Below are 22,447 nucleotides of genomic sequence, written 5' to 3'. Positions count from 1 at the left end.
GGAAGAGAAAAGAGGAGAAATGAGGCAGCAAGTCGGGTCTCTCTGGTTGCTTAGCCTGACTTCCTGGGCTTTCAGATTTAACCGGCGTTTAACCAGTGCTTACTGTGTAGCCTGACTTAGAGAAGTTGTGGCAGACGTCTCTGCCATCCTTTGGCTTCCGGATACTTACTGTGTAGCCAATGGGTTATGGGCCTGGGTTGCCAGGTTTAACTAGTCATACTGTGTAACCCATAAGTTTATACTAGAAGATACCACATAACTCAAAAGTGAGTTTTTGAATTATGTAGTTTTTGGGCTTCCAGGTTTTCACCGTGTAGCCTGTGGACACTAGAGCTTTCTTGGGCTCCTGGAACCCAGGTCTCTAGTATCTGCTGTATGACCACCTCCAATCGTCTCCAAGTCTCTTGGAACACTTTCTCCCTTTTGGCTGGACCTCCGTTTTATCCACATTTGAACTAGCAATACATTTGAACTAGCAATGCCTGGTTATTCAGCATTAGTTGGATGGAGACTTTGCCCGTCCCCCTTTAAAGAATCTGGCTTCTGAGCCAGAGACTGGAACAGCTAGAAAGAAACATGTTTATAACTGAAGTTCAGCATCATTTCACATCTTGGCAACACCTTTAACCTAAATAGCCTGAATGGTTATTATCTTTGCAAGATAAGAGATACATTTTTTGACATTTCCAGGGGCCCCTCTGGAGATACCAAAAGTCTAGAGAATTTAGAACTTTGATTTTCAGAAAGTCTGTTAAAGGTGCCAAGAGAACCTTAGAGTATGTGGTCAAAATAGAATTCCTTAACATCCTGAAATGATAGCCATTCACTTAGGGTGATTTTAACACTTTTAGACGAGATTTAATCATAATGATATTTAAAATAACTTAAACTTTTAAGACTCAATGCTTTTCATCAATCTGAACTTAACAGAGACAGAGTATACAATCGATTGCTTCGACAGAACATGAATTCTGTGGCTCTTGTTGTTGAATAAATCAGAAATAAAAAACCTGGGACATAAGAATTAGTACACAAAATCACCTTATAACTTGGAATAATTTAACAGAGTCAAAAAAGAGCTTGCTGGATCTAACTCTAGAAATGGCAGAGTAACTAATTAAACAGACACTGTTAAAAGTTTTTGCAAAAACAGATTAAGATTTACGATCGAGACCATTTGCAGATATTTACTAACACATTAATACGCATTTTTCAAAAACCTCATTGTTCTAACAGAAGATTGGACTTCAATTTTAGGTCAGTGTAACTTTGGCATTAACACTCAACTTGTAGAAAACTCTGTAAGCAGTATTTTAAAATCGTAAACTTGAACTTTTTGTGACTTGCTCACACCTTCTGAAACTTACACCTGTAGTTACTTTTACAGTCTTGAATTGTCTTGTATGGATAACCTACGAGAATACATGTTAACAAGTCTCCCTTAATAGAATTTAAGATGTTAGAAGTACACTTAATACATTTTCCCAAGTTTTACTTAGCAACGATGCCTAGATGACTTAAGACACTGAAATATTAATGAATACCACACCATTATGTGAATTAAAATCAAAATTACATTCCCATGTTCTTAAGTAACTAATAAGGATAACACCTCCTGAACAGCAAACACAGACACTAGTGCATGTTTACAACTTTGAAAAGATCTTCATCTTGTAAAGAAACGAGTTTAAAGCATATCAAAGACACAGGTAAACCAAGTGAATCAAGCAAAACCAAAGGGCATTTGGGTTAACCGAATTTTGAACCAATCCGTATTGGCTTACTTTAGTTAACAGCACAAAGGCTTGCATATAGAATTTACTTTCATTTTCGATAAGACACTCTAGCTGGAAAGCAATAACATGAATACAACATAGGTTTGACATAGTTTATAACCTTTTAGTGTACTGTACATATTCTAAATTGACTCAAACAGCTGTTACTTTAACAAATTTAGAGTCTCATCCTTTGAGAGTTCCAGGGATCCGACTGGAAGCCTCAAAGTTAGATGACTCGGTTTGAAATTTAAACTGTCAGAGAGTCAAACCATTTAGCCAAAAAGTAGTACATTTAACCTGAGCATTTTAACCAAGGCTGTGGGCTAGATCTAATCAGAGTTAAGGTAATCACTCAAACATTAAAAACAAGTAACGGAAACAACTTAACTGTGTGTTGCAGTTCTCCCAATCAAGACTCAGTAATGGCAATAGAAAACACAAAACCTTCAAGACACATGAAAACTGTCATCAGCTAAATCAATCAGTTTCAGCAACACAGAAAAGAACTTATCGGCATATGAGCCCATTGCTTAGGACAGTGTAACACATCACAAAACAACGCACACGCGGCAGAGAATCAGACTCCTATAGAGCTGAAGGAAAAGTTTCCATCAATTGCAAAGAGAAAAACCCATCCATCGGGTTGGAAAGGGTTAATGGATTAGGGTTTCTTGCTCCCTGTTCCCTTAGGTGGGGAAACCTGTAAGGCCCCTTCCCCCTTCCTAGTGAGGAGGTGTATTGAATTGGCAATGGAGGGAGAGGGAAGAAAAAGCTGCCCTGGAGAGCTCTGGCAGTGCATGCCTGGGTGCAGCAGGCCATGTTGCCTGGAAGAGAGTGCAGGAAAAGGCCGTGGTGCCCCATTTACAGGGAAGACTGGGCATGCCTGGGCCTAGCAGGACTGGCCGTGGGGTTGGGTAGGCACGCTTTTTCACCGAGTGCTCAGAACCTCTTAATCACTCATGATTGCCTAGTATCTCTAGTCTTCTGAGTTTACCTGGAGGGCCAACATTAGCCTTTACCAAAGCTAAGCCCCACTCTCTCAGAGCAGTAGGCAGCGTGACCAGGCGTCCCTCCAAGAGAGAGGCAAGGTCCGCGGGTCGCAGTCCGGCCGCTGGGAAACCAAAGCAAGCTCAGGGGAGTCTCCAGGCTCTCAGCCTTTCCTGGTTGCCCTCCTGTTCCTTACAATCCCTGTGGAGTTGTGGGGTGCTGGACGATCATTGGTCATTCTCACAGATCCGGTCTGCTTGAGGGAGGGAATACTGACCTTCGATGTGTTCTTAAAATCCCTTTGTGGTTACCAGAAACGTTACTGGAGAAGCAGAGGGTCCTTGTCTTCATGCAAGAAAGAATTCAGGCATGAGACAGAGCAGTGGAAAGCAAAAGAGCAAGGTTTATTAGGGTAAGGACATCCCTAAGAATGGATGGGCACCTCTCCAGACAGAAGCTGAGAGAGAGTGCCGTATGTTTTCTAGTTACCAGTTATTTTTATTTTTTTTATTTTTTTTTTATTTTTTTTTGCTTTATTGATGTTTGTGAGTAGGGAACTAGAGTGCATGTGAAATGTAGTTAGGGGTGGAATTACTGAGTCACACAAAAGAATTGTTGGAACTTTGAAAAGAGATAATTGGACATTGTTATAGGGCATGAAGAACACGCTTTACTCACATAATCCTCCCAAAACTGTTTGTGTTTTTGCTTAGAAGAGGGCAGTCTGTCATCATAGTTGTCTCCATTTAGAATATACTTGGTAGAGTTCTATCTTAAATTGGAGATGGGCACCAAGAAATTATTGCTGTAGGTTCAGAGCAGATGTTCAGAGGTAGGGCCTGTGTCTTCAGGACTTGAGCTCTGTTGTTCATGATGCTCTTAGCGAGCTGCTCACTGTCCAGGCCCTTCCACTCTGTCCATGTGTCTGAGGAAGAGACACCATAGAGTTACAAAGGGAAGAAGACATTTTGCGTAGTATTTTGCCACAAATTCACTTTGTCAGTATTGTGAAGCGGTGAGGAGTGATGAGAAGCCAGACTCATGAAGATTACCAAAGTGGTGTGTTGTTTTGTTTTTCTTTTTAAGATTTATTTATTTGAAAGGCAGAGTATTACAGAGACAGATCTTCAATCTGCAGCTCAGTCCCCCAAATGACCACGGCAACTGCAGCTGGGCCAGGCTGAAAGCAAGGAGCCGTGAACTCCATCTGGGTCTCCCACATGGGTGGCAGGGGCCCAAGCTCTTGGGCCATCTTCCACAGCTTTTCCAGATGTGTCAGCAGGGAGCTGGATGAGAAGTGAAGCAGCCAGAACATAAACTGGTGCTCCTGTGGGATGCTGGTATTGCAAGCTGTGGCTAAACTTGCCGCACTAGCCCCTACATTATTAAAACAGAACACAAGTTTGGGAATATCAGAAAACATCTAAGGAAGAAATAGGCCTGGATTTTGTTGTCATGTTTTGTTTTGTTTTGTTTTAAAGAATGAATGAGACCCAGAAAGAGATAACTTTTTATTGAAATGAAGTCATTTGCAAAGTACTTTGTGTACTGTTTTGTTTTTTTTTTGTTTTTTTGTTTTTTTGTTTTTTACCAGAATGTCTTTGAAAACATAACTTTAGAGATAAATTTTTGACTCTTCTAGCATTTGTTTTTTTCTGTTATCATAGTATTTTGCTAACTATACATTGATTATTAAATAATTGCTTTATATGAGAATGTCATGTTTTTTTCTTTTTATGTATGATTTTTTTGACACTTAAAATATCAACATGGGTTTGTATAAATATTTCTACTTTTTTTTTTTAATAAAAGGCTCATTTGTTACCTGGTTTCTCATTTTTAAAAAATTTAGAATTATTTATTCTTTTTCTTATCAAGGCATTGCTTCAGAATTTGGAGTTCGAGGTTATCCAACAATTAAGCTGTAAGTTGAGTGTTGTATGTTTTTATGTGTATTTTTATTAGTTCACTCTGCTTACATTTTATTATATTTCTAATAACTGCCTTGGAGGATTGAAGATTTGGGTTCAATATTTCTGGGTGAAGTAGGTGATCAAAGAAGCAAGACTGAATCTTTATGCTTTTCTTGATATTTAAGTAATAGTGTATAGCTGATTCAGCAAATGTGTTGAGTCCTACTATGTGACATGTGCTGTGCAGGACAAGGTTTATGGTTGTAAATTATGAAAGGTCTGATCCCTTGGAGGAGCTGGTACATATTCTGTTTTCTCATTGGAAATCCCATCTCCCAACATCATTAGCTTTTATTCAATAAAAATAGACATTTCATTAGAGTAAGGAAAGGAAGAGTCTCAAAATTGATGGTTGTTAGCTCTAATCTGTAGGTGTTTCGCAAGTCTTGATAGGGTGTACAAGTTGAAAGAGACAATGTGGTAATTCTAAAAGGGCTTGTTTTACAGTTCTGACTTCATTGAATTTTCTCATGATTTTCATTAATCTTATTTTGGGAATATGAGGAGCTAAGGAATTGTTTTGAAAGTTACAGTTTTGAAATTATAATAATTTAAGAGTATTTTTTGTTTTGTGTTGACCTCCCTGTTTCCTTCACTTTTTAAGAATATTTGTTAGTCTTCATTTACTTTATGTATCAAGTAAGTTTTCCTTTCTTTTCTTTCTGTTTAATTGTAGGTGTTCTGTTTGGTGCTTCCCAATTTTTCTTGTTTTATATTTCAGTTATTTAGACACCTTGAGAATTGCCTAATTTTTTAGAAGAGTTGATTTTAATGCTTTGTTTTACTCTGTAATGTTGAAGCATCTCTCAGGTAACTGTGACGTTGTATTGCCTAACATTTGTTTCGCTACTATTAAAATCTTCTTAATACCCTGTCCTTGTATTTATACTTTCTGACAGGGAAGATAGTGAGAATTACAGTGCTAAATTTTCTAAGCTCTTACTCATGAATGAATTTACTTTTCAGAAGGCGTAGTTATTATGCAGCTGGTAAATACAGAGTGAAATGTTTGTATGTAATTTTAATAGAACAGTGCCTTTTTCTTTGTGATTTGAATTACTGGTCTTCTAAAGTCAGTTGTCTTCTATGTTTCACATGAGTATACTACTTCTGAAACTCCCCTGTATTTACTATTTTATATACTACAATTTTATGCAATAGCAAGTGATTAACATTAAATATTAAGCAGTTAAAGTAGCCCAAATTTTTAATCCTTTTTTGTTTCTTTTTAAGATTAAAGGGGGATTTGGCATATAATTACAGAGGACCACGAACTAAAGATGATATTATTGAATTTGCTCACAGAGTATCTGGGTAAGTTCTTATTCAGAAAGCTGTAGATGGTATTAATGTTTAGTAATAAATATATATTTAGTAGAGCACATTGAACATGTTTTGGAGATTATGCAGCATATACAAAGACTTGCTGTTAGGCAGCAAGTGGAAGCCATGATTTGTACTATATTAGCATCTTTTTAAGATTATTTTCATCTTTTTTTTTTTTTTTTTAAATGAAAGATTTATTTGAGAAGTAGAGCCACAGACAGTGAAAGGGAGAGAGAGAGAGAGAGAAAGGTCTTCCATCCACTGGTTCACTCCCCAGATGGCCACAAAGGCTGGAGCTAAGTAGATCCTGAGCCAGGAGCCAAGAACTTCTTCCGGTCTCCCACGTGGCTGCAGGGGCCCAAGCGCTTGGGCCGTCTTCTTCTGCTTTCCCAGGCTATTGCAGAGAGCTGGATCAGAAGAGGAACAGCCAGGACTAGAAGCAGTGCCCATATCAGATGATGGCATTGGAGGCAGAAAATTAACCTAGTGTGCCACAGCACCGGCCCCTAACGTCATGTTTAAATTCATTTTGTATATTGAATTTCTGACCAGCAAATTCTGATAAATTTTCAAATTTTCGATCATTTACACAGTAGGCCTCATATCTATGTGGAATGACCTCCAGTGGATACCTGAAATCACAGATAATACCAAACACTATATTAGGAGACTTAAAGTTTGTGAGAAAGGGAATGAAATTATTTTAAGTTGTGTTTTGGTACAGAAACACTTTGGAATCCTTGCAGTTTCCTTTTCACAAATGCGTTTTCATAAGCTTTTTAGAGACTCTTCATATGCATGGATTTCAGAATTTTATACTGAAATATATTTATCTCTTAATACCATTTTTCCACAAACTTTTTTTTTTTTTTTTGACAGGCAGAGTGGACAGTGAGAGAGAGACAGAGAGAAAGGTCTTCCTTTTGCCGTTGGTTCACCCTCCAATGGCCGCCGCGGTAGGCGCGCTGCAGCCGGCGCACCGCGCTGATCCGATGGCAGGAGCCAGGTGCTTCTCCTGGTCTCCCATGCGGGTGCAGGGCCCAAGCACTTGGGCCATCCTCCTCTGCACTCCCTGGCCACAGCAGAGAGCTGGCCTGGAAGAGGGGCAACCGGGACAGGATCGGTGCCCCGACCGGGACTAGAACCCGGTGTGCCAGCGCCGCAAGGCGGAGGATTAGCCTAGTGAGCTGCGGCGCCGGCCTCACAAACTTTCTAAAGTCCCCTCATATACTGCTTTTTCCTATATATTGGCATCTGTGATAAAGTTTAATTTATAGGCCAGTGCTGTGGCTTAACAGGCTAATCCTCCGCCTTGTGGTGCTGAAACACCGGGTTCCATTTCCTGGTCAGGGCGCCGGATTCTATCCCGGTTGCCCCTCTTCCAGGCCAGCTCTCTGCTATGGCCCAGGAAGGCAGTGGAGGATGGCCCAAGTCCTTGGGCCCTGCACCCGCATGGGAGACCAGGAGAAGCACCTGGCTCCTGGCTTCGGATCAGCACAATGCGCTGGCCGCAGTGGTCATTGGAGGGTGAACCAATGGCAAAAAGGAAGACCTTTCTCTCTGTCTCTCTCTCTCACTATCCATAACTCTGCCTGTCAAAAAAAAAAAAAAAGTTAAAACAAAGTTTAATTTATAAATTAAGCACAGGAGGAGATTAACAAATAGTAAAAATGGAACAGCTATACCTATGCTATGCTTTCTCAAAGGACTTATTGTTCTTTTGCCTTTTCACTTAAAGGAAGTACTTTACAGCTTCCATTGGCATGTCTGAACTGCCAGCATCTTCCTGTTGTATAGAGGGTCATTATTCAGTTTGATAAGGTATACTTGAACAGGGACACAGCAGTGCCATGACTGTTGCTGTGATAGCCAAGGAGCTGACTGAGTGACACGCGCATACACAGCATGCATATGCTGAGCGAGGGCTGATTGATGTCCTGTGCAGGTTGAAGCTGGGCTGCATGAGATTTCACTTCATTCACTCAGAGGGACGCGCGACTTAGAACTTATGAACTCTTTATTTATGGAATTTTCTGTGAAACATTTTTGGAACATGGTTGATGCGAGTAGCTTAAACCATGCAAAGTAAAATCATGGATAAGACTATTGTGGCAGTTTTTTGAATCTTTTATTTTATGATTATTTGCTTTTGAACTGCCTGGTTTACATGGTTTATTTCTCTTGTTGCTTAATTTCAGATTTCTAAGAGAAGCCCTACAATATTGATGTTCTGAATAACCTTAGACTTCATCTCTAGCTTGTGGTATTGGAAATGCTGTTTTAGATGAAGCTAGAATACTTTTCTTTATCTTTCACATATGTGTACCATCTATAAGGAAGTATTGCATTGTTTGCTTAGGATGTGACATATTTGAAATAGAAAGATCTATTTCTCAGGTTTTACTGATAAGAAAATAAATCATATAGTGATTTCCTGTTTGAATGTGTTGATTTTCTTAAAAAAAGATGCTGACATATAAAAAAATCAGCACTTATAATTATTTAATGTGATTATGTAGAATTTCTGGAAGAAAACATTCATCAAGATAGATTATTTTGATTTCAACAAAAGGGCACATTAAGGGGGCAGCATTGTGGCTCAGCAGGTTATACTACAGCCCACAATTCTGACATCCCATATGGGTGCCAGCTCAAGTCCTGGCTGTTCCATTTCCAATCTAGCTCCCTGCCTGAGAAAGCAGTGGAAGTTTGTCCAAGTTCTTGGGCCTCTGCACCCATGTGGGAGACCCAGATAGATTTCCAGGATCCTGGCTTCTGCCTGGCACCCTCTGGCCATTGTGGCCATTTGGGGAGTGAACCAATGGATGGAGGATTCATTTTCTCTCTCTCTCTCTCTCTCTCTCTCTCTCTCTTTCTTTCTCTCTCTCTCTCTTTCTCTCTTTCTTTCTCTCTCTCTCTCTCTTTCTCTCTTTCTCTTTCTCTTTCTCTTTCTCTCCTCCTCCCTCATTCTGTAACTCCACCTTTCAATTAAACTAATTAATTAAAAAAAGAAAAGTGGGCACTTTTTTATGTGCTTGAACAGAATATGTTGTATTGATGGGTAACTTTCAATAGCTTTAGGGTAAATTAAAACAGGATAACTTTGTTATGGGGTGTGATATTCTTTGAGGAAGTTCACAGAATTAGTGACTTTTAGATATTAAAATTCCCAGTGTTTACTAATAAAATTTTCACTTTTTTCTCATTGATTGCGAGTTTCATTTTCTTTATTTCCTTCATGAATTAGTGAATTGTGAGGTAACTTTAAAATTATATCAAGGAGTGCTAGTAGATTGCACTGTATTCCCCTATGATTTATATTAGTCTTTATGTTTTGGTAACTTAATAAGTTTTGGCTTAAGCTTAAGAAGGGATTCTTCTGATGTAACTGGGGATGACTCTGGCAATTGAAATTTCAAGCAAGTGTTGGAGTTGCATCATTTACTGGTTAATTGTTCAGTGTTAAAATAGATACTAGCAAAGAGTGATGCAATGCATTTTATAAGTTGTGCATTTGAAAGTGCAGAACACTGCATAATTGCAAAATATCTTGTGCTCTTTTTATAAATTTTGTGACCTGAAAATCTTATAATATAAAGCATGTTTAAAAGAAGACTTTTTAGTTTTGTAATGATGTTTTATAGGTGATATGTTTTATAATAAGCTTCGAAGTCATTCCTATCTCAGTGTATTTGCTCTTGAAAATGCTTTTACACAGGTGCTTCAAAAAGTTTGGAAGATGGAAACAAAAGATAAGCTTGTTTTGGTACAGAGAGATTCGAATTTTGTGCATTGTTTTTCACAGTATACATTTTCTGTGAACTCTTTGAAGACCCCTTGTATGAAAAACTATGTAGTTTTTTCTCTTTATGAAACTTATGTACTAATATGACTGTCATTTCCATGTAATGTTCTCTGAAAATAGTAATTAATAGCATACTTTTGAAACTGATTGAAGTTTTAACTTTCATAGGGTATTTATTTAAATTGACAGGACAAAATACAAATATATATTTTAAGATTTGTTTATTCGTTAGTTTTAAAGGCAGAATGACAGAGATGGAAGAGTGGGGAGAGAGATCTTTCATCTGGTGGTTCACGCCATACATGGTTGCAACAGCTGGGGCGGGGCCAGGCCAAAAGCAGGAGCCAGGAACTCCATTTGCGTCTACCACTTGGGTGGCAGGTGCTAAAGTACTTGACCATCATCTACTGCTTCTGAGGTACATTATCAGGGAGCTGGATTGGAAGTGAAGTAGCAAGGATTCAACCCAGCATTCAGGTACCTTAACGGGCAGCTTAACCCATAGTGCTGCAGTGCCCTCCCAACAGAAACATTTTTGTTTTTTTTAAAAGATTTACTTATTTATTTGAATGAGAGAGGAAGAATGAGTGATAGAGTCAGAAGATCCTCCATCAGCAGGTTTACTCCCCAAATGGCAACAGCTAAGGCTTGGCTGGGCCAAAGCCAGGAGTCAGGAACTCCATCCAGGTCTCCCATGTAGGTGGATAGGATTCAAGTACTTGAGCCATCATTTACTTTCCAGGTACATCAGCAGACAGCTTGATAGAGAGCAGCGTAACTGGGATTTGAACCAGTGCGCAGATGTGAATGTGGGTTAACCCAGCATGCCACAATGCCCGCCCTGTTATTAAGTGTTAAATACACCTGGGATAGTATTTCATACTGTGTTTCTGTGAATGATATTTTGGAAGGGAAAAAATAATTCTCCTGTGAATTGCTTTGTTTTCAGCTGATAGCTCTAAATAGATAATAGCTCTGCTTTTGCCTATCATAATATTTGCAGTGATGGTACTCTCTGAAGGGACAGATTTGAAATTAATAGATTAAATTATGGGTAGTATATAAATTTTTAATACATGGGTACAGTAGTAGTCATGGGCTGTAATGTTTCTAGGTTTATGTGCATTTGATGACATGCTAAAAATAAATGTGAAGACACTTCAGTAAGTTTGTGGACAGTAGAATGAAAAGGTAAGTTTATTTTGGTGCAAAAATTTTGAAGTCCATATGTTCAAGAAGTCTTCAAAAAGTTCATGAGAAAATACATATTATGAAAAAAACTGCACATGTATTCCCAAGTTTTTTGGCATCAAAATAAGTTGACGTTTTAAATTTGATTTTCCATTAACTTTTTGAAGTAACCTCATTATTAAAACTTTTTAAACTCTGAACATGATTTCCTATTGTAGGAATAGTAAATTATATGCTCTCTTTAGTTATTTTTGTTTTGTTTTCAAACAGGGCTTTAATTCGGCCACTTCCAAGTCAGCAAATGTTTGAACATGTACAGAAGAGACATCGTGTATTTTTCGTTTATATAGGTGGAGAATCACCTTTGAAAGTATGAATTTGTTTTATTTTATAATGCAGAAAAACAGCCTTGTTATTATAATTTAATTTTCTGTGTAGCCAAGACTTCACAAAAACTCAAAACTTACTCTGCTCTTTCTGGTGGAATTACTTCAGCTTTATCTAAGTGTTTTTGTAATAAAAACTGTTTATTCTGTACTATCTACAGTGTTTATGTAATAAAAGTGAGTAGATGTTGCTTGCCTTATCATTTCTTTTATTATTAACTTTATTTTATTTATATCTTTCTTTAACATTTTACTGGCTTGGGACTGCACACTGCAGTTTGAGTGCCTTTTAAATGCAAAAGACCATTGTTGAAGCTTATTTTGCTTATGTTTGTGTAGCTTGTAATCACCATCACCATCAGTGTCATTGTTCATCTCATCTAAAATTAACCTCCTTATTTAGAGGAGAATGCAAGAACAGGGTTCCAGAGGTCACTGCCTTAGTAACAGTTTGGTTTGCTGCTATTCAGTTTTTTTCCCATCAGAGGTAGCAAACAAGTGCTACTGACTGCATGGGAACTCTGATAGTTTAATGAGGAATGGATCTTGATCTTTAATATTTTTAAATGGCTTTTTTTTTTTTTTTGTATCTTGTAACAGGAGAAATACATCGATGCTGCTTCAGAATTGATTGTCTATACATACTTTTTTTCTGCCCCTGAAGAAGTAGTTCCTGAGGTAGTACTTAATAATTTGATCTTACTTACACAATTCCACTTTTAAAATAATTACTTGATTTCATCAGATTTATTAGCTGTGACATCTGTGGAAAAAGTGTGTTAACTCTTTACTGCTGGTATCATATAACTTACTCTTAATAAACACATTTCACCAGATTCATAGCATTTCTGGATTGTGATTATTACATTAGTGATTTTTTTTTTCTCTCTTTAAAGTAAAAGCAGTGGTAAGAAGTGATAGTTCTCTGTGCACTGCTCTGCAAGTAGTGGATCTTTGCGTGCATTTAGAGGTTTGTTTCAGATGGGGTCTTCTATTGAGAACTCAGCCTGAGATAGCAGTTCTCAGCCATCAGACCTACACACGAGGTAGCTTAAGTTCTGTGAGAAAAAAAAATGAAGGGGCCGTGTTATAGTTGGGAGTCTGAAGCATTATGTCAAATGCTTGCCCCTAATTTACTCTTTTATAATAAGTACAACACTGGTATAAGCAGTAGTACTTAATGACTAGAGTAATTATTAATACTACTGTAAGGTTTTTCAGTAAAGCAGTATTGTTTAAACAGTGCTGTTGTTTAGGTTATCTTGTATAACTCATAACTGCAGTGTAAGGTAGGTAGTATCCCTGTTCTTACACAGATGAGGTAGCAGACTCCTCAGTGTCAGGCAGACAGGGAGGGAGGGAGGACTCATTCCTGGCTAGGCTGGTTGATGCCTGCCCTGCCCTGCTGGTCTGCCCCTGCAGAGGGCCTCTCATCCTTTATTTCCTGTGATGACATCTTTAAGTCTCATATCAGCTCTAAAAATGCTTTTGTGGTTTTTACCATGGTAGATAGAGGGTGCACCTCAAGGATCCAATCCAGGATGAGCTTGGGATTGTATTTTTTTTAACTGTTTGGAACTTGTTGCTGTTACTTTGTGTGTGCTTTCTGGCATGTTTTGGTAACTTTGAAATCATAGCCACCACTTGACATTTTTTAGTGATAAAAAGGTACTTAAACTTCTGATTTTTTTTTTTTTTTTTTTTGCAGTATGTGACACTAAAAGAGATGCCTGCTGTGCTTGTTTTCAAAGATGAAACCTACTTTGTTTATGATGGTAAGTTGCGGTGTTTTAACTCCTGGAACATTTTGAAATTAAAATGCTGTATCTACTATAGCACACAGGTATTAATAAATGATTTTGTATTTACTTAATTTTGAATGACAGAAGCATTATTTGTCTCCCTGCAACTTTAGTTTTTTCATCTAACAATCTCTTACTCTGAGTTTTGCCTACTTTGAGGGTTTTTGTCAAATTTTTTTCCTTTTATGAGAAGTGAAGCCTATGCCATTCCTATACATTATTTTTGAATGTTCATAATAAATTTTTAAAGGGCATCTAACATTTTGGTCACAAAAGAAGATGAGGAGAGCTGGCACTGTGGCGCAGCGGGTTAATGCCCTGGCCTGAGGTGCCAGCATCCCATATGGGCGCCGGTTCTAGTACTGGCTGCTCCACTTTGATCCAGCTCTCTGCTGTGGCCTGGGAAAGCAATGGAAGATGGCCCAGGTCCTTGGGCCCCTGCACCCATGTGGGACACTGGGGGAAGCTCCTGGCTTCAGATCAGTGCAGCGCCAGTTGTTGCAGCCAATTGGGGAGTGAACTATCAGATGGAAGACCCCTCTCTTTCCCTCTCTGCCTCTCCTCTCTCTGTGTAACTCTTTTAAATAAATAAATCTTTTTTAAAAAAACAAAGATGATGAGGAAAGGAAGTCACTTCAGTGGTTCTAAAGCCCCCAGGTGTCCCTCCATAGCTGCATCTTCCTCTCTGTTAGACATAACCACATCGTGCTCTTCAGTATTTCTTCTGCATCTGTTTTCAAAATATTTTTGGCTGGGCATCGGGGTGCAGTGAGTTAAATTGCCACTTTGAGGTTTCCACATCCCACATCATAGTACCTGGGCTTGAGTCCCAGCTCCCCTTCTAATTCCAGCTTTCTCCTAATGCACACACTAGGAGACTGCAGTTGATGTCTCAAATATTTGGATTCCTATCATGGGAGAGACCTGGATGGAGGTCCAGGCCCCTGGCTTTGGATTGGCCCAGCCCCAGTTGTTGCAGGCATTTGGGAAATGAACCAGTGGATGGAAGAACTCTGTCTTTCAGATAACGTAAACGTAAAATAAAAACATTAAAAATTAAAAAAACTCAGTTTCTCATTCTCATTAGCCAGTGATCTTATGTAGCTGATGGATAATAGGTTGGAGAAGACAGATGAGGAACACTGCACTCAACAGAAACATGCTGCACTGTAGTTTTTCTAGCTGGATTCTGTGTAAAGCCAATGAGCTAGTTGAGATCAGTAGACTTGAGCTGCTTAAATAATTCAAATATATAGAAGAATATCTAATAAAAGATATTTTTGAGTAATTTGTTTTAGTAAAAGGATCATTTTGTCTGATTTAACAGTCATGTTGTGAAGACTAGGCATTTCTGATTGTCATTTTCTTTAAATATGAGAACCAAATTTGATTTCTTGCTACAGAATAAATACTGTTTCAGTTATTGTCATAGAGCAGGTGCTATCTGTATTCTTAACTTGACATTTTCTTTTTATCCTCAAAGTAATCTGTGAGGTAGGTTGTATCTTAAGATTACAGAGGGCCAGCACTGCGGCTCACTAGGCTAATCGTCTGCCTGCAGCGCCGGCACCCCGGGTCCTAGGCCCAGTCAGGGCACCGGATTCTGTCCCGGTTTCTCTTCTTCCAGTCCAGCTCTGTGCTGTGGCCCAGGAAGGCATTGGAGGATGGCCCAAGTGCTTGGGCCCTGTACCTACATGGGAGACCAGAAGGAAGCACCTGGCTCCTGGCTTCGAATCAGCGTGGTGCGCCGGCTGCAGCGGTGAACCAACAGAAAAGGAAGACCTTTCTCTCTGTCTCCCTCTCTCTCAATGTCCACTCTGCCTGTCAAAAAAAAAAAAAGAAAAAAGATTACAGAGGAGGCCAGCGCCATGGCTTATTTGGTTAATCCTCCGCCTGTGGCACCAGCATCCCATGTGGGCGCCTGGTTCTAGTCCCGGCTGCTCCTCTTCCAGTCCAGCTCTCTGCTGTGGCCCGGGAGGGCAGTAGAGGATGGCCCAGGTGCTTGGGCCCCTGCACCCACATGGGAGACCAGGAGGAAGCTCCTGGCTTTGGATTGGTGTAGTGCGCCGGCCGTAGCAGCCATTTGGGGAGTGAACCAAGGGAAGGAAGACCTTTCTCTCTGTCTCTCTCTCTCACTGTCTAACTCCATCTGTCAAAAAAAAAAAAAAAAAAAAAAAAAAGATTACAAAGGAGATGAGAGAATTTTAGATAAGGAGGCTGTAAATTGCTGGCTCATCATTCATTCATTCATGGTATGCTTTCTGAAAGTCTGTTTAGACATCAGAATTTGGGCAGAACTTGAATCTGAAAGTATGAGATTGAAAACAATCCACAGCTGTACATGCTCCGCTTGCTCTTCGGTTATAGTATTGCTTACATGATAAGCACTTGCACATATTGTTTTATTTGATGATTACAGTAATCTTTAAGATCACTATTCTTCATATTTTATATGTACAAATAGGATTAAAGAGGGTAAAAAGATTTTTTTCTCTCCAAGTTTAAATACTTAGTGCTATCAGATTTGGCTTCCAGATTTGTTCTCTGAGTTTCTTAACTCAGCCTGCCACTGACAGTCACTTTGATGCCATTTTGGAAAAAACGTGATCTGTTCAGCTCTGAATGTATTCGTGGAGCCTGCCTGAGAAAGTACTCTTCCTTGGCTCTGCATGTCTTAGGAGTAACCTGATGCCCAGTAATCAGCTCCTACTTTTATGTTTATTTTTCCAAATTGTAAGTCCAAATCCATATATACTTTAGATTTGCATTATGTCACTTGTTTCATAGGTTTGGTAACCTGAAATGTTTTGTTTAGCAATGCAAGTGACAGAAAAAGCACACCTTTCAAGAAATCGGTAAAATCCAGTCATCAACCAGACGTTTTGTAGGCTTTTAAAGATTTGCTTCTTTTTCATGCAGTTTTAATAATTTTTCAAAATTACTTCAGAATTATATTTCTAATCAGGTTGTAATAATTATCTTGGTTGTTAAATTTTGTGTTTACCAGAGGAAGTATTTCAAGTTGGAAAAAGCTAATGTATTATGGATTTCTGGGTGTGTTTGTGTTAGTTGTATGTATGAGAAAGAATGGGAAACTAAGGAGAAATGTCATAAAATAGAGAAGAGCAGAGAGATTGATATAAATTTCCTGTAGTTCATCTAAGGATGACTGTCATTCCAGGATAACCATTTAGGGGTCCATAGCTTCATTTTATCATTCTGTGCTTTTATTTTTGTCATACTTGATGGTTTATTTGTTTTTTAAGATTTATTTAATTGGCAGAGTTAGAGAGAGAGGAAGAGACAGAGAAAAGTCTTCCATCTGCTAGTTCAGTCCCCGAATGGCCAAATGACTGAAGCTAGGCCAATCAGAAGCCAGGAGCCAGGAGCTTCTTCCAGGTCTCCCATGCAGGTGCAGGGGCCCAAGTACTTGGGCCATCTTGTACTGCTTTCCCAGGCCATAGCCAGAGCAGGACTCGAAGAAGAGCAGCCAGGACACGAACCAGTTCCCATATGGGATGCTGGCACCACAGCTGGAGGCTTAGCCTACTGTACCTCAGTGCCAGCCCCTGTGCTTTGTTTTATAAAGTTATAATATTGTAACCTACCAAACAATTTAATTTATTACAAGGTCTTAAAAAATTTACAACTAACCATTTATAACAGGCACCAACATTTCTTTTCCTTGTTTTTGATTTAGGGCATTTTGAATATTTATTTTCAGTTAATTTTTGCTGTCATTAATGGTGCTATAGGGAAGAATTGCTTTTTCCTCATTCTTTTTTTACATCTGATTATGTGCTTAGAATTGACTGAAAAGATGAAATTTATGGATTTAACATGATTATGTCAGGAATTTTATATAGATTGCCAGATTAAAACATTGTAACTGTCTTAAATTTGTATTTGTAGTATAATTTATCAACTTCATTTCGTTTTCAAGAGTATGAAGATGGTGATCTGTCATCGTGGATCAGCCGGGAGAGATTTCAGAATTACCTTACTGTGGATGGCTTCCTTTTGTATGAACTTGGAGATACAGGTACCATGCGTTTGTACCATTCTCCATCTACTCTACTGAAATTATCTTTAATGGATTATGCAAATATTTTGTAGGAAACTCTTTATAAGTGCTTTTATAATTTTAATTCCTTCTTTTAGCCCTTCTTTCTGAGATTATAGACTGATATTACCAAGTAGTCTACTTTTAAATGTCATTCAAAGATTAGCTAAAGAGAAGGTTTCCTAGTAGAAGTGATGGTGATGAGGGAAAACAAGAGCCTGTGTAATGAGAAAATGAGAAAAAACAACCAACCAAGAAGCTACACTGAGGATTTTCTAAGAACGATTAATGTAAATCTCACAACAAACTTATATAGCCTGCTTCTATTCGTGAGGGGGAAGTTACTTACTTATATTGGCATAGTGTCTTGATGTAATTGCAGGCAAAGCAAATATGTTGGAATACAAAACCAAAAGACATAGCAAATTAGGGGTGGGCATTGTGGCACGGCTGGGTAAGCAGCTACTTGGGATGCCCACATCCCATATCTGAGTACTGGTTCATGTCTCAGCACCGTGCTTCTGATCCAGCTTCCTGCTGATGCATCCTGGGTGACAGCACATGATTGGCTGAAGTACTTGGCCCCTGCCAGCCATAAGGGAAACTTGGATGGAGTTTTGTGCTGCTGGCTTTAGTCAGGTCCAGCCCTGGCTGTTGGAGAGTGAACCAGCGGATAGAACATAGATCACTCTTCCTCTCCCTCTTCTTTCTCTCTCTTGCTCTCAGTTTTGTCACTCTGCCTCTCAAGTAGATGAAAATGAATAAACCTTAAGAAAAAAAAAACCTAATTAGATGGTCTTATAGATGCAAACTACAAAAATTAAAACAAACTAATCCTTATTTATTTATTTGAAAGACAGAGCTCTCCTATTTGCTGATTCACTTCCCCAAATGCCCACAGCAGCAGGGTCGGGTCAGGGGAAAGCTAGGAGCCTGTAATTCAGTTTGAGTTTTCCATATGGATGGTGAGTGTCCAGCTGCCTTCTGCCTTCGGAGATGCACGTTAGGAACCTGGATTGCAGAGCTGAGCCAGGAATTGAATAGTGGGCACTCCCAGGTAGCAGCTTAGCTGCTGCACCAAATACTTAGCTCAGAAGCTGAATTTTAGGAGGGAATGTTTTATAAATTTATAACATTGGAACTCATGGCTATTGGCAGATAAGTAATATGTGGTAAAATAAGTAAAAGTGTGGTCTTAGAGTAGTAAGGCAATAGGGTCATTACATGGGTATTTGTCATTTCTATCTCTAGAATCTGAGTCACAATACAAAGTAGGCGTATTCTACACATTCTACTGTTTGTAATTATTTTTTAGTATGGTATTTGTTCTAGTTCCTGAGCCAGCTGTTACTATTCTGGGTCTGGTGATGTTTCTGTTTTTGCTTATTGTTACGCAGGGAGCTATGTACCATAATATGTTGATTTAATAAAATTTAACATGTGCAAGGTAATTGGAATTAGATTCTGAGGCCTTTTTGTTTACCGGTTCCTATTCACAATTAAAATGCCAGTTGAGAAGTTTGTGTAATGAAGCTTATTGGATCTGCATGTCACTCTTGATTTCAGGGAAGCTCGTGGCTATTGCTGTTATCGATGAGAAAAATACATCACTTGAACATACCAGGTATTAGTGCCTTGAAATACTTTAATTCATTTTTTTAAATTTTTTTTTATTTTTTATTTTTTTAGAAATACTTTAATTCAAACATCATCCAATGCTCACTTTGTATGGCTTTAGAAAGACTTTTCCTGAGGCATTTATATAAAGCCACAGGTGCTATAATTGAACAATTGCATGTTTTCAAGTGGAGTACTGAAATAATTCACGTTTGTTCTACCACAGATTAAAGTCAATTATTCAGGAAGTTGCTAGAGATTACAGAGACCACTTCCATAGGTATGTGCTTGCATTCTGGAAGATTCCTTTGTTTTCATTTAGTTATGTTTTATAATGAGGTAAAGCAAAATCATAGTAGTATTTCGTATTTTCAGAGCTGAATCGAGGAACTGAAGTAAGCTGTGATTTGTATCATACTTCTTCCTGATAAATATTTTTAGATAAATTTTATGGAAAGCAAATATATACATAAATATGTATTCATAAGTTTGAGATGAAGTTAAATGAGCAATCAAATCAGAAATGGAACCCAAAAGAATAACTGAAGATGAAAAAGCATCAGAAGTTAGTATGATACTTTTGTTCTGTGCTATAACATTCTTTGTTGCTTCCATAAAAGATTATTAATATGAATTTTCTGTGTGAATAACTGTTATTTCCTCTTATGCTGAATCTTGTGTTGATTGATCCATGTATAGTTTTTAGGTTGCATAGTATATTTTGTCTTCTGATTAGTTTTTTTTCTTAGAGTAAATAGATAATTTTTCTTACACAGAGTTTGAAATGGTTTTGCTTCTATACATTTTAAACATACATAAGTAACATAAAAATGTTTGCTTTATTTTACTTATGTGTATTTGTATATCATAAGCTCATGCAATTTGTACACTTTTCTATATTTATTATGTTATTTATATATTAAATATTTATGTTTATGAGCTTGCCAGACCATGTTTCAGTAGCTTGATTTGTTGTCTTGTTTGTTTTTGTATTTAACTCCTCTGTTTTGCTTTTTTCATTTCTCCCATCCCCTCCCACTTGGCTGTGTTTGGTTAGGGATTTTCAGTTTGGCCACATGGATGGAAACGACTATATAAATACCCTGCTGATGGAGTGAGTAATGTGCTGCATGGTTTTGCTGTCGAGTCTGTCAATTTTTAAATTCCTGTTTCTGAAAAACAAGCAGAAGGGTTAAATAGCCAGAAAAAGCTAACAGATGCTGTATATTGATGCTTATACTCCATCATTAAATATTTTACTCTATCTTTGTAGGAGAGTAGATCCTAAACTTGAACTTTCACCTCTGTAATAGGTTGTTAGTGGAGTTTGTTGATTTTTTTAAATAGTTATTCCACAGAAAGTCATGCACCTTTCTGAGAAATGGGAGTGTAAGCCACTGCGGATGCCCTTAAATACCATCTTAAATGCATGCTGTCTGCATATCTACAACAGAAAAATACTTCCGGGTATTGATGGGGTATTCCTGTCAGGCTCCATTTTAATACTAGTAAACTTCTCTTAATTTTTTCTCTTTCTACTATCCTGAAGTTTTTTGATCTGCTCTTCCTTACCCAAACAAGATTGATTAAATTCATGGATATGTTTCTGTTGGGGTAAAGATTATGTATGATTTGGAAAAAAATTTGTTTTTAAATTTTATATTTGAAACTTACTGAACTTTAATATTACCCTGTACTAAGAAATAATTATTTCCTTAGTCAGTGTTATAATTTATAGTATTCTGCAAAGAATGTATCATTCAAAAATGTTAAATTTTGTAGCTTCTGCTTAATATATACTTTAAGAAGTTCCATTTTAATGGGTAGATATAACTTTTAATAGATTAACTTTATAGGAAAATATGCAATTGTAAATAATTTTTTTTAAAGATTTATTTATTTACTTGAAAGAGTTACAGTCAGAGAGAAGGAGAAGCAGAGAGGTCTTCCATCCACTGGTTCACTCTCCAGTTGGCTGCAACGGCCGGAGCTGTGCTGATCTGAAGCCAGGAGCTTCCTCTGAGTCTCCCATGTGGATGCAGGCACCCAAGGACTTGGACCATTTTCTACTGCTTTCCCAGGCCGTAGCAGAAAGCTGGATTGGAAGTGGAGCAGCCAAGATTTGAACCAGCGCCTATATGGGATGCTGGCACTGCAGGTGGTGGCTTTACCTGCCACGCCACAGCTCCGAGCCCTATTATTTTTATTATTTAAATATCCAGTTTAACACTTAAGAAAAATAATATTAGGAAACATTTGCCACAGGATCCACATTGTGGCACAACAAGTTAAGCCAATGCCTACAATGCCTCCATCCCATATGAGCGCCAGTTTGAGTCCCACATGAGAGACAGGAATTCCAGGCTCCTGGTTTCAGTATGGCCCAGCCCTGGCTGTTGCAACCATTTGAGGAATGGATGGAAGATCTATTTCTCTCTGTGGCTCTGCCTTTCAAACAAATAAATCTTAAAAAGAAAAAAGAAATGAAAACTTTCACCACATCTTTAGTGAATAAATTTGAATTTTTTTTTCCAGCAGACATTTAGTGAGTATTCACTGTGTTGATATAAAAAATGGATAAATGAGAATGCCCATCTTAAAATGCTTATATTCCATGGGCTTCCAGAATTGTGTGGGGAAGTATATCTAGCTCAGGGCTCTGGAACATAGAGATGCTCTTTCACCACCAAGCATGCTGAGGCAGGTGGAGTCAGACAACCTTCTCTGGAATAGGCAGTCATTAAGAGAACTCTCTTACCCACCCTTAAGTGAAAAGTGGTATGCAGAACAAGCTTAACACTGCCAATATCCTGCCACTTTAAGAGGAAGCCCTTGATTTGAACACAAGCACAGTGACTCCAGAGACTATGGCCTCTCTAATTACCTGTGTACATTTAACTGAACTGGGGTTACAGATAATTACAGATGGTCTGCAAAGTGATGGCATTCAATGTAAATAAATTTGTGACAAGGGATAATAGTGCCAAGAAATTGCTACTTCCTGTGTCATAATTTTTAGCCTTTAGTTTAATCACAGTTGCTCAGCTGTGTTTATTAACGTTTTCTTGTAATCTTAATTTAGCTAATTTTAAAATCAATGCAGAATTTGAAATATTCTTCCTGTGCGCAAAGGGGAGGCAAAGCTGTAATATCTATAGCTTCTTTATTCTATAATTATACCAACTGAGATGTAAATAAATATCGAAATATTTGTTATCACTTTTTTAATGTAGACATTGGTTTTGCTTTTATATTTTCAGTGAATTGGCAGTGCCAACCGTGGTTGTATTGAATACTTCAAACCAGCAATACTTTTTGCTAGACAGACAGATTAAGGATACCAAAGACATGGTCCAATTCATTAATAACATTCTGGATGGCACAGTAGAGGTAAGTTGTTCACTGCCATTGCAGAAGGATGGTGGGGAGGAAGTAGAGGAAAACTGTAGTTCAGCTCTGCTTCAGAACCTGAAAGAATTACTGGAGCATGGGATTTGTACCTTGTCTTTCTCCTGTTAC

The 22,447-nt window shown here is 38.2% G+C and overlaps 1 protein-coding gene across 3 annotated transcripts in view; it reads left to right on the top strand.

Annotated features, from left to right (window-relative positions):
- TMX3 (thioredoxin related transmembrane protein 3) overlaps positions 1–22,447 on the top strand; it is a 37,510-nt gene that overhangs the window by 10,783 nt on the left and 4,280 nt on the right. The window contains exons 5-14 of one of the 3 annotated variants that reach the window (XM_062201785.1): positions 4,644–4,689; positions 5,972–6,052; positions 11,331–11,430; positions 12,047–12,124; positions 13,155–13,221; positions 17,192–17,290; positions 18,878–18,935; positions 19,155–19,208; positions 19,986–20,042; positions 22,189–22,318. In XM_062201785.1, coding sequence (XP_062057769.1) covers positions 4,644–4,689; positions 5,972–6,052; positions 11,331–11,430; positions 12,047–12,124; positions 13,155–13,221; positions 17,192–17,290; positions 18,878–18,935; positions 19,155–19,208; positions 19,986–20,042; positions 22,189–22,318 — 770 coding nt within the window. Of the gene's footprint in view, positions 1–4,643; positions 4,690–5,971; positions 6,053–10,988; positions 11,061–11,330; positions 11,431–12,046; positions 12,125–13,154; positions 13,222–17,191; positions 17,291–18,877; positions 18,936–19,154; positions 19,209–19,985; positions 20,043–22,188; positions 22,319–22,447 lie in introns of those variants that run through there. The other 2 variants (XM_062201787.1, XM_062201786.1) reach the window with 2 other exon arrangements.

This window comes from Lepus europaeus, chromosome 9 (assembly GCF_033115175.1).
Source record: "Lepus europaeus isolate LE1 chromosome 9, mLepTim1.pri, whole genome shotgun sequence".
NCBI lineage: Eukaryota > Metazoa > Chordata > Mammalia > Lagomorpha > Leporidae > Lepus > Lepus europaeus.
The sequence above is the reverse complement of the archived record's forward strand: the minus strand, read 5'-3'. Positions and strand labels throughout refer to the sequence as shown.